We start from the raw sequence: 13,295 nt of genomic DNA on the forward strand, positions 1-13,295 counted from the left end.
AGTTTTTAAAAGAAGAATCTGTCAGTCGTTCACACAGTTAACTTCTGTTGTTAGTAAAATGACCATATAGAGTTATTCAGTCGCAGGAGCACTGATTAGAAGTCTTAAGTGGAGTCTGGATATTTTGTATGTAGGGAGTGCAATCTCATGTTACGTATATGAATTTAAGAATCGTGTTTTATGGCAGACATGATGTTTGCACGAAATCCTTCGTGCTGGTAACTTTTGGAAATTGGAAGAAAATGAGAAATGCAGAAATATTTTCACTGAATATCAGGCAAAATTAATGCAATGCATTTTATAACATTATTCCTAGAAAAGTGTCCTGTGCCTTTGATATAAATCATCAAGTGGAGAGCAGGAAGAAACTAAATATGCCTTGGACCTTGCAGGGAGACTAGTGTAGAAGAAAAATATAAAATTTAACTGCTAACAATCTATGAGGACATTTGATATTGAATTTCAGTAAATTATTTCAGCATATTCTTTTATTTCAAGGTGCAGTATTTGAGAGGAGGTGGTCTAGAGCTATTGGGAATTAAGGGAAAATATGACAAATGTTGGGAAACAGTTCCTTATTGGGAAACAGTTTTCTTTGTCTTAAAAAAAAACACAAACCTATAAAAACTAAGTTGTTGCTTTTATATAACAGTATAATGTAATTTTGATGTGAATGTAATAGGGTAGAATAACTTTTTATCAACATCAGCTTTTTGATAGAAAAAAAGATTGATCTAGTTATGTAACTAATTTAATGAACTTACCAACTCTGACGTGGAGGTATTTTGAAAAATCTATTATTTGAAGTGCTTGATTTATGCAAAGTCATATTTTCATTTTTATCTTGATTCCTCAGTATGAGAACTTGACTATAGGGGATCATGTTACACATATCCCAAACAGTTGCAATTACTGAAACAAATTTGACAAAAAGTCTTGAGAGCTGAGACTTTCTTGGCAAGTTGTCTCTTTTCTAACACATCTTTCTACTTGAAATAGCTAGTATAACACAACATGATTTTGAAACCAAGAACTTTCTCTTTGGAATGCTAATATACTTTAGCAATTTTAGATGCTATCTGAAGTAGTAATAAGCTGATAATACCTGATCGGGCATATGTCTCAATTCAAGACTCATGTACGTATACTTCAAACATGCTACTTGCACTGATGTAAAATAATGTTAAGAAAATAATCTGAATAGGATAATCATTCTGAGGTCAGGACTGACGTACACAACAAAACATCCTAGAACAGGAAAACAATACTGATACAAAGATTTTCAGTTCTTCATTGAACTAGTCATTACAAAAAAGATTTAAATATATTTCTTTGCAGAAATAGATCTTACATTTTTTGGACTGTGATAATTGATGGTAACATACACTTGACATCATGTCTACTGGTGGCAAGGTCCATTTCTGTACCCAGGCAATGGAAAACAATATTCAAACACAGGACAAAATCCTAGTTCAGTCTGAAAACAGCAGAGCTTTTATAGGAATCTCCAAACATAAAGAATTTTTGGCTTTAAAAAATAGGATTTAAACAGGCTTTCATGAGTGGAAAGAACCAACGTATCACCAGTCCACTACATTTTTTTTAAATAATTGGTTACACTTGTAATAGATTATACTAGTGAAAGGTTTTTTGTTATTGTTGAATGTGATTGCTAGTCTACTGGTACCTCAGATTTCAGAAGAGTGGAAGATAAAATGCCTTTCCCATTGAATTTTAAGTGTGAACACTCTGTGAATGCTGGTGTTCAGCATCTGAGCAGTCAAGAGGGTTCAGGATGTTGCAGCAAGCCGAGCTTTAACCTCAGACCTATAAGTAAACATGGTTGAGGGTTTGAGGACCTTTCCTGTGTCGTGCTGTTGTTGTTTCATTGGTCTTTTGGTTTACAGTGCAATCACTATTGTAATGTCAGACATCAGTCATATTCTCTCTCCATCTATCATGTTTCTTTTGTATACACGAAGCTCGCGTACACAGAAGTGGATTTAATTTTTGCTGTGATATTCTTATCATTATCTCTATTCACATATATATATATATATATATATATATATATATATATATATATAAAATGTAGCTCCAAGTGTCCAAAACAGATTATGGATGGCAGTGTTAATTCTAATTATTAACTCAGTGTAAGAGTTTGTTGTAAATAATAAATTTTATGCATAGTCATTTTTGTGCCGACGTTTCAGGAGTTTTTTATGTATACTCTTTGGTTGAAGAAGTTTAAGATTCAAACCAAAAGGCACACCAACAGTGTTGGTTTGGGGAATGCCAGCTTAAAATTCCACAGCACACTGTAGTAAGTGCTATTAGTGTGATGCCTCTTGTGGCAGTAAGATTTAAATGAGTTACCGTTGTCTTTACTTTAAAAGTATAAGAAAAAAAAGTGCTTAGCTGGGAAATTTGTAGTGATAGTCTAAGTATTTCTGAAAAGTTTTAAAGGTTGTTGTGGCTATGATTTGAATTAGGAAAGGGATTATTTTTTGAGTTTCATTAAATGAAACATCCAATCACAGTTTAGATGTAAAAGATCATTTGTGGTTCTTAACACAGCTTTCTAGCATATGTTACAGCCTGGATGGCAGTTTTAGCTGTATGTTTATAGCTGCATAATCTTGTTTCAGAAAAATAAATGACTGAGAAGTGTGCTTATCATTTTTTCCCCCTTTTTGGTAACATCTTTTCATACACTGACAGTTATTGTGAATGCATGAAATAAAACTGTTAATCAGTCAAACAAATGCAGCGTAGTTTACTTGTTAAATATCTGTATATTTGTAAATTGTATGTTTTGTATAAATCTTGTCGAAGCCAAATAATTTGATCTCCCCATATTGGAATCATCTCCTATATTATTTGTTAAATGCTGTTGTGATCATGCACCAGACACTGTAACTTTATACCCCAGAATTAGGTGTTGCTTTAAAAATTCTGAGTCTTCCCCTCCTAACCAGCTCTGTTGGTATTTAAGCAACAGCCACATATATAAAAAGAGCAGTAGCAAACTTTTTGTTCTGTGGAGGTATGTGTCAATTGATTGTTGTATACAAGCAGTTTTGAACAAGCTGTGACCAACAGCTTTGGGCTCAAAGATGTAAGCAGAGGATAAATAGATTTAAGATGGACATTTTCAATGAATAGGTGATTGATTTCGATGATCAACATCATCGCAATATGACATTTCATTTTGGCTTTTTTTTTTTCTTTTTTTAGAGGCCTATGATATTTTCCTGAAAATGCAAGGGAAGAGCAAGTTTCATTATCGTTCTTATACCACCCTTATAAAAGCATTGTTAACACAGAATTGTCTTGAAGAAGCCATCAAAGTGAAACACATGTAAGGCTTTTCTGTGTTTGGGGGATTTCAATTGTTTGGGGAGGTGTTTTTAAATAATTCCTGGATAATTTTCAGGTTAGTCCTTATCTTTCAATGGGAAAATGGGTCACGACTGATAATTAGGAGTTATGGTAAGAAATACACTGGTGTTTCATAGGGTGATATGCCATATATTAAAAAGGTACTAGAGTGACAGTATGTATTGCTAATAGCTCGTTTCAACCAACAGTATCAACAAATGTACTTGGCATCAGAGCTGAAAGTCTACCCTTCTGGCAGTCTGCCTTTTCCTCTTTAGAGCAATATCCAAACAGACAAGATTCCTTGACTTAACTGCCTGTGAGCATTCCCCGCAATGCCCATCCCTGCTCTTGTCCTACCCTACCCACACACCCTGGCAGCTGGCTGCCTGCCAAATGCAAAATGGTACGTTTGACTGTGATGCCAGTGGCTAGGAGATGACCATAAACCTTAGATCCAACTCTTAACACTTCTGAGATAAAACCAACCTGCTGTCATGTATTATTAGAATCACCAGAATCAAATTAACCTTTACTGTGTTGTATGGTATGCCACTTGCTTTAATTATTGCCTGTAACGTGTGTTCTGGTCAGATTATAGGCTTCAAAGTAGAAGTGTTACTATTCATCAATGTAGAGGTAAGAAGAACAAAAATTTAAGAAATTTAAGTCTTTTAGTTTCTTCAGCTAAAACAAGAACAGTGGTTGTCATCAAATGTTTTATCTGACTCAATACAGTGAATTTGAAAGTCCCTGTAGGTAACGTACATGATGCATAGAGCACTGTAAAAATCTAATAATTTTTAGAGGCAACTTAGTTTTTGATGTCTGGGAACAGTATAGTGTAAGATGATGTTTATTGTTTTCTTTAAAAGTGTTTAGACCAAAGAAATGTCTTTCATTGAAAAAGTATTTGAGTTCTGCATTCAGAAGAACAAATAATGTTTTTTTCAAATAGGTAACTGGGCTTTATGGTAAGGAATGGTTGTACTTGATGGATATATGGCTTATATCAAGGAAAAACTAAAACAGTTTATCAGATTAAGCTCCCTGAAATGGAAGTAACTGATAAATCTTTGTAAATAGAAGATGGAAAGGAGATGTTTTAGAAGCACAAAGAATGTTGACAAAGTTTAGGTAGTTTGTTAAACATGCGCAGAAAATATTAATGTATCAAAAGATGTATCGAAAGATTCTTCAGAGAAGAAGTTTGAAACTTTCTACTGAAGGTTTGTACACGCATTGACTGCTTCCCTGCTCCGCAGCTCAAACACATTTGTAAGGAAGATGCACAAAGTATTGCATGTTATCAACAGTAATTTGCCGATTGGAAGAGTGGTTGCTTGTTCCTAGTCTTTCGATGATTCACAATTCCCACTTAGATAAGTGTTTTAGTATGTAAATTCAAAAAGCAGGAAAAAAATTATCAAAAAAATTTAATGACTAAAAAAGCTGGAGATGTGTTTTAAAGGTCTAAGCCTCTGAACCGTGATATATTTAGGAAAAAAGAAAGTAGGATTCAATAAAAGGTTCTATGCTTCTATGCTGGTCAAAGCCAACTATCATAATAACCCCTGTGCTTTTCAGAACTCTCATACTGCATCTTGTAGCATAGAAATGCCAAATAATGACATTCTAAAAAGCCTGTAACAGCTCACTGTTGCATCAAGACAGAAAATGCTTCATACTGGTAGGGCTCATGGTGTTTATCTGTTTCTTTTTTCTAGTAACAAAATGATGCTTACATTAAGCATTTTCCAAAGTCTGTAAGTTTTAAATTATTCACTGAAATAAAGAAAGTGATTGTGTATGTACCAATGGTTGAGGAATAGCAAATCTGTGTGTTTCGCACACATTTCTGCATGCTTGACAATTTTTCCAACCTCATACTACAAAAAGATTACTCCTCTAAGGCTTAAATGTGTGCAGTGGCCTGAAACTTGTGCAACTCCTAATATTTTCATAAAATAAAGGAAAGCTACCTTCATTTATATAAGCTAACATCTTGTTCTTTTTACTCTGCTTGAAGCGAAATTTGAAATTTAAATAATATTTAGAGAGCTTTACTATGAGCATTAGCATAGGTAACAAAATAAGTAATTTTTCTATTTAAAAAGGTCAGGTAATTTTAAAACTGGCCTGAGAAACCAGAACTGAGAAACTTCCATGAGGAAGTGATGTGGTAGAAGGAAATTGCACTCCTACTCCCCATTTGAAAAAAAACCACAAGCAACCCAGAAGGTTACTGATCTGTTGGTCAACGTTTCACATTCCAGCACTGTTTTGAGGAATATTTACTGCATTTAGTCCAAGAACTTTTAAATAGAAATTTAGGAGTATTGGAATGATGGATTAGTTCTGTAATAGTAGCTAACATCTATTTAATCACACTAAAGATTGGAAGATTGGAGAAAGTAAATCCTTTGTTATATGTAATTCACAGTCTCATGCATGAATTGTTGACTTAAGGGCTTTGACAGATGGGACAAGGGGGGGGTGGGGGGGCGAGGCGGAACTGAGCAGTGGGTGCTTAGGCAGGGATTAAGAGGATTGGTTGGGAGAGTAAGAAAATCCCGAGTCCAGTGACTGCATTTGTGAGCCTGGGAGGCTGAAAGTGACTGAGAGGACAGTCATATTGTGTGCGATGTGAAGGATTGTCTTGGGATTGAGGAGAATAATTTAGCAATGACCCTGCTTACCTCCCAATCCGCTCAGCCTCTAAGTTCAAGTAGGTAGGCTGCTCAGTTGTTTGCCACAAGATGATCAGTGAGATTTATCTTGATTGCTGATATGGTAAATGGCAATGCCCCCCTTTTCTGTGTAGAGATTTTGTAATCTAGAAATGAACATTTGTAAAGTTATCCTTATATATTAAAAATGTGGCTATATGTCATTCAGGAACAGGAACATTTTGTAGTATAAGATCGATGTGATTGCTGGTTAGTCTGTCTTGACTAATTTCCAGAGTGTTAGAAAAGCTTTAGCAGTGTTATTAAAGTAAAGATTCTCTTTGCTATAGATACGTGAAGTTTTGTATTACAGGAGGTAAAGAATTGGTAAGCAAAATGCAATTTTAACATGACTAAGGCAGCAAAAGCAGTATGTTCTCTTTAAAACCTGTATACATCTAGATGACAGAAATTTGAAAATTAATCAACCAAATGATACGGTGTTAGTTCATAATATGCTTCAGTTTATGTTTAAAATATACAGTGCTGAAAATAAATGTTTCATTTTTATTGCTGAAAGAATAGTTTTATATTTTATAATTATGGTGACTATTGAAAAAAGAAGAAAAAGTATCCAGCTTAGGATACAACAGAACAATGCAGGGCATGCAGTTATTTTAGTCATCTAATATGTCAGCATTCAAGAATCTGAACCGATTGTTTAAAAAAAATCTTGTACTTTGTTTCTTTTGTTGCTCACTTCCAACTTTGTCATCTGTCAGAATGCAAAAAAAAATTATCCTTCTATAACCATTGACAGGATAACACAAAAGCTGTCTCCAGGTCGATATTTTGCAGCAATATTTTTAACATACGAACAGTAGTTTTTATAATTTCACCTTGGTGCTCAACCATTTATTATCGTATCAGAAGCATGTCAGTAATTCCTTTCTAAATGTCTGCTTCTTTTAGTGCTGAGACCCACATCAAGGGCTTCACACTGAACAGTGCTGCCAGCAGCCTCCTCATCATATCGCAAGTTAGGCGGGATTATTTGAAAGGTATGTCACAATGCTTGACCTTTACGTCACATTAATGCCTCTGCAGATTTTTCTTGTAACGCCCTTCGAATACTTGGATAAAGGAGTCCATTTAGCAAATTACCTGCTTATCAAGAGCCTTTTGTGGTAGCTGAGAGACGTAAATTACTGTACATGCATTTATAATACAGCTTGAATATGAATGTACTTGTCATTTGACCACTTAGTCCAGTTTCCATTCCATTTAACACAAGATGGGTTTTCTTAAGATGAATCACAGCTCTTCAGACATGCAAAATTTGTGCTCCAGAACGAGAGAAAGTACAGGCTTTCAAGTGTGTTAAAATTCACAGCACAAGTCATTTTGCTTTGGAAATTAACATACTTTAGAGCATCTGAAACAATTCCCAGCAGTTGTTTCTTGCATATTGTGTTGGTTGTGTGAGATACCAGATAAGTTAAATTGACTGTTAAATGTGCATGATTGTGCACTAAATGATTATAATATTGATTTAAAAACTTAATCAAATACTTTTTAATAGTTCTCAATACCAATAGTAACAAAACATTCAGTTTGGTTTTCTTTTTAATGTAACAATGATGATAGAAAAGAAAATGGTGGCTGAAGAGTATGTAAGGATACCCAACAAGATGGTGGATGAAGTTTGCAAGTGTGTTATTTTAGTTCTCGGCATTAGTTATTTCGCAGCCTAGAGTTCAGTTCCACAGCATTACATTTTACTTGTTTAGTTGTGCTGTAGAACTCTTGTGAGAGAAACTCTGCAAGCACATAGTTTTACATGTAGTGCTGTGTCTTTTATCCCTGTGCAAGCATAGGTACAGTGTTGAAAGGTATTTTTGTCAGTACCTTTAAGCATTAAAGCAGCTATGTACAGAGAAAATGTATTATACCGAATTGGGGTTTATTTTCATACCAGAAAATCCATTTTTGATTCTGCCATCAGTTAATTTTATTTCATTCCATTATGTGTAGCTTTAGTAGCCCATACCCATGTAACATCATCTACATTAGAATACCTATGATGACCATTTAGATGCATATTCTCACCTTGTACTCTTTCCTGCAGCTGATAAACTTGACTTCTTTCAAATTCCTTCCCCTTTCAGTCTCCAGTCTGATGTCACTGCCAGGCATCATTGACTGAAGTATTTGTGATCAATACAATTGCTTCTCTTGCTCTTGTTTTTGCAGCTTTCAAGGCCTTCACCTGACTTTCCTGTCTGATTTTATTCTAATAATTTTCTGCTTTTTCTTGTCCAGTGTGCCATGAAGTTTTGCCAGTTCATCCTAAATATTACACACCAAAAATCTTCCCTTCTTCAGAACATCACTGATGTCTCTTTATTCTGCCAATCTCTTGCATTAACTACATGATTTCTTTTTAGCCAGCATACTAAATTCACTGCCATGTCAACCCTTTCCCTTGCTGTACACTAAAAGTGTTTCTTTTTTGCACAATACAAAATTTCTCAAGAAGTCTGTGGAATTACATTGCTTTGCAAAATTGTATTTTACTTTATCTTGTGCATTGAACAAGCTTTACTTTGGTAATTTACTTGAACAGTCAGACTTGATCCTTGTTTCTATTTTAATTTGAAAGATACTGCTTCTCTTTTTGTAAGCAAAGCCTTGAAAATGCAAGCTGCTAATACCGGTCATTTTCTGAGGCTCATAGATTACCAAAATAATTTTTGGGCATGGTCTTTTTGTAAATCTTTTGTTGGTGAGCTCCATTTGGCCTACATTCTGTGATGGCTTTCACTTGTGTAAAACTTGCTTTTTTTATTACTTCCTCATACAGTTCATCATCATTCTTTGCTGTATAGTGTGGTATAGTTAAAAGTTTTTATGTAGGTCCACTCATAAGAGCTCTAATATCTTCTAGCAAGAACTTGGTAAAACCCAGATTACTTTAAGAGTTAGAGTCAGAGTTTCACGGTAGGGAATTTGCAAAGTTTATAGGAAAGCCTTTTAAAAGATAAATGATTGGTTTTCTCATGCACAGAGTTACCTGCTTTTAAGTACTGAAAAATCAAGGGATTAAATTATTAATTTAGGCTAGTAGTAATGAATGCTTTTGTGTAATTAAAAAAAAAAAAAAATACAAGCAGAATTATCCAGTATCCTACTATTACATAATTTCTTGCAGTAATGCTGCACACATGCAATTTTCAAATGTTTCTCTGTCCCTGTTCTTGAGAAGGCTGGTCATGCTCCATGCTAAAGGGAGGTCCACACAGTTGGGAGAGAATTTGAACTTGGCATGTATTTTAAGTTTGCTTTTTAAATTTTGGGAATCTTGCCCCTGATGTATTTTTCCTTTTTTTTCCCCTAAAAAAGAAAAGGGGGGGGAGGGATGTGCAGAAAGAAAATTTGCTGTGAAAGAAAGTTAGGTATACCGGATGTTTTTTCTTCCTTTCTTGTGAAAGTTAATATTTGGTTTCTGCAGTACCTGCATATTGAATTGGAATGTTAATGCAGTGGAGTTCAAGTGGGTGTATGTTATGTTAGAAGCGTTATCACTTGGTATTCTAATTATTATCTGTGATTAATCCTGCCTATGCTGGTAAGGAGTAAGAGATTTTTACTGGAGGGGCTTGTCTTTCTCTGTGTGTTTGCTCATGTATAATGTAAATTGACAAGAATCCTGATTAGAGAAATTAGGGTGACTTCATCTGCAGTGGGTTTGGGGACTTTGAGACAGATGGACAGGAGATTGATTTTGTGTGTTTTTAACATAGGTAGTTGCTATAATTTTAGGAGTTCTTGAGGTAACTGTCCAGTTTTGAGTTTATTTTTGTTCTTGTATGGAGACTTGTTTCCCGTGCTTTTATTTAAAAATTAAATGTTGGTAAACAAAGTTTTGGTGCACACTTAAAAGACAAATCTGAATACTAGACTTCAGCAGTTTCAATAATGAATTACTTTTTTAAACTATATTTATTCTTAAGTATGCAACATTTTTGGTTTTTTAGTAAAGAAAATTGATTATAGTTTGGAGAAAAAAACCCTGAAAAGGTCATAGCTTTAAGGTCATAAGGGAGGACATTTATGACACAGCTGCTTTCCTTGAGCTGGCTACTAAAATAAATTAATTAAATGTTAAAAGTATATTAATACTTTTTATTGAGCAAATGTTACAGCGTTTTAACCTGAATTACTGTTGAAAGTTTTTATTTGTGTGTATATATATTAAAGTTATAATTCACTATAGCAATTTTGGGGCTTAAGTTCAGCAAGAGAATCGTTTTCTGTACATGTTTTTGAAAGGGTAGGGTTAATGATACTAACAGCATGGTTGCCTTCTGAACTAAAGTCTGATTTCCTTTTCCCTTATTTCTTTACCATTGTTAGATGCCCTGGCTGTTTTAAAAGGGATGCTTGACAACGGCTTGTTGCCTACTAGACCAGCAGTTACTCTGCTCACTCAGACTCTGGCAGAAAAAGGAGATGTAAAGAACCTGCAAGCACTTAAAACCATGCTGGAAGGCATCACAAAATCAGTTGGTGTATCTGCCTCGCTAATTGCTAATGCTATTGCATTGGCTCATACTAAAAAGTAAGTATTTCTAGGACTAGTATATGTAATTATTTTATGCAGAGCAGCGGGAAATGACTTGTGTTACCCATTTTATTCTATTTCATTCTTACAGTGTTGTAGATTTAAAATTCTGGTCAAGTTGAGCAGTGTGCTGTGCAGTTCTGTTCTGGTATTGTTTCCCAAATACATTTGGGGTTGAAAATAATTTAATGAAATACGGGGATAGCTATGAAGTATCTGGGAGAGCATAAAGTCTTCTCTGGTGGTGTAATTTAGCTTTGATACCTTTGGTCTAACATACGACACCTCACGTGAAGTGTTCTCCTTGGTGTTAGATCAAAAGCCCGATGAAATCTGAAAGTAAAATTGAATTACTTCATCAATATAAACATAAAAAATCTTGAACTTAACACCCACAGGTTATGCATATAACACTTGTTTGAAAACAAAAATGTGCTACCTGTTCCAGAAGTTGAAATGACAAAATATTATTGTGTTCACCCTCAAAATGTGAAAGACAGACATATCTGTGGAGTGGTTTTATACTTTTTTGTCAGAATTATAAAACAATTGGCTGCTATGCTGTTCTAGGCCACAGTTTCAATCATGATAAATATCCCCACACTTCGAGTATCCTTGATTTCAACTGTTTTAATTCAGTATCATGTTCTGCCTAGCATTTTTGTTTTAGTTGATACATTGGTACTGTGCTAGTTTATCCTTTGTATAAAACTGCATGGGGGAAGCACTTCTGGGAGAAAGGGCATACTATGAACTCAGATATCCTTTGCAGGAGCCAGTCTTCAGGAATCCTACATGTTCCATTATTTTATTTCAAACCAGTTTCATCAGGTAGAGCTCCTGTGTCTAACTCGGCAGGAAAGCTGTAGAACTGTATAGTACATAACAGATACCTGATCGCCTCAGGCATGCCAGGCCAGAGAGAATAGTCACTGCAGTGTTTGGAACAGCAAGAGCACTTGAATTGAAGGAGAACCATGCAGGCCAGTGCCAGTAGTGAGCTTGCTATGTTTTCAGCCACTGAAAAACAATCTTGTCTATGAAGGACTGATCCTGTAAATACTTAGATCTCAGTAGTCCTTGGCACAGTTTTAGAGCATTGGCTTTAGCCAAAATTAAACAGTCCAAATAGGAGAGATACTTCGGGATTTGTCTCATAAGCTGCATATTTTCCTATATTTCCATGTTATAAAAGTGTTGCAAAGTCATGCTGTGTTCTTAAGATGTAGATTGGTGACAGGAATAAATAAATAAATCACTGTATGCAGGCACAGGTTATTTAAACAGCATCAACTTTTCTTTTCCTATACTGAAACTAGCTTGGATGTATGAAAAGACTTAGCAGTAGCACAAATAATATGTACCTTACATATTCTTAAATGTATGCAAGCTGTACCTTGAGAACTATGAAAAAGAGATTTTTACAGATATTTTTAATACCTGTTCATTTATTGGTAGAGTCATGTTTCTGATACAGTTTTCAAAGCATTTTTCATAGCTTTCCAATGTGCTGTGTTTCTGCTTCACCTAAAAGCGTTCATCATGCTCCAATGTCTTTTTCAATTAAATTAGTTTTTAGAGTGGACTGATAAGAGATCTTGTCATTTGAACTTTTTAGAATGCTGTAAGTAGAGTTTATACTTTGGTGAATACTTCCTGTGTTATTTTATCAGCATTTGCTATACTTAAGCCATAAGATTAAAAGTGTTTAGACAAAGGTACTAATCAAATGACATTTAGTATTGTCTTGCATCCAAAAAGGCAGGCATGGGAAAAATTGGGTAAATAATTAATTGAATAGCATTTAAAAAAATACGTGAGTTGCATGCATTAATTATTCAGATACCTTCTCTTAATGTTTTGATTTTGCCTTCTAGATTTGCAAAACACATTTTCCTAAAGCAGTTAGCTGAACTCTTCTTTCCTAACGAGGAAAGAAGTGTGTCAAAATTACTTAGGCTTTGTACAGGTGAAAGGTCATAAAAATTTATTTATGGGTTAATTTATTCATTCAGTCATAAATGGTTTCGCTATTACAATATTTGAATGAAGTCATAGGTACTCAGCTATTCCTGGGAAATACAACCTTAATGTAGAAAACAAAATCTTTAATATAATTATTTCTTTAGGTGTAGAAATCTTGATTTCAGAAACTAAGCTAGTTCAATCTCTTTTCCTAGCAATGACCTTGATGCTGCTGTGGAATACCTTGAGCCTCTGCTTATCTCTGGTGCACAGAATCCTGATCAAGCTGTCAAAAATATTTCCTATTTGTTAAGAAAGGTGTCTGAGGAAGGATTAGAACCAGGTTTGGAAAAATGTAAGTTAATTGCAATGATGCTTAAATATTCTGACTAGACAGAGGTGTTATGAAAGAGCCATTACATGTAAAACCTGCTCAGTCAGCATAAATCATGCCTGCAAAGTTTACAAAAGTGGCTTTTCAATCAAAGATTTTCCTTACGTACTCATCATTTTGCAGTTGGTGTGATGGCAGAACGACTGGCCAGTCAGTTTGGAATTTACAGACCTGTCACAGATCTTTTCCTTCAATATGTCAGTGCAGACAGAGTGGATGATGCCAGATCGCTGCTACAGGTAATGACACAACAAGAGAGGTA

General features: G+C 34.8%; 1 protein-coding gene across 2 annotated transcripts in view; it reads left to right on the top strand.

The window, feature by feature from the left end:
- The window catches only part of LRPPRC (leucine rich pentatricopeptide repeat containing), a 93,349-nt gene that overhangs the window by 69,859 nt on the left and 10,195 nt on the right, over positions 1–13,295 (top strand). For both annotated transcript variants that reach the window (XM_049833789.1, XM_049833790.1), the window contains exons 30-34: positions 3,238–3,361; positions 7,023–7,111; positions 10,467–10,671; positions 12,855–12,994; positions 13,157–13,272. In XM_049833789.1, coding sequence (XP_049689746.1) covers positions 3,238–3,361; positions 7,023–7,111; positions 10,467–10,671; positions 12,855–12,994; positions 13,157–13,272 — 674 coding nt within the window. The remainder of the gene's footprint in view (positions 1–3,237; positions 3,362–7,022; positions 7,112–10,466; positions 10,672–12,854; positions 12,995–13,156; positions 13,273–13,295) is intronic.

This window comes from Accipiter gentilis, chromosome 30 (genome assembly GCF_929443795.1).
Source record: "Accipiter gentilis chromosome 30, bAccGen1.1, whole genome shotgun sequence".
In the NCBI taxonomy this organism is placed as follows: domain Eukaryota; kingdom Metazoa; phylum Chordata; class Aves; order Accipitriformes; family Accipitridae; genus Astur; species Astur gentilis.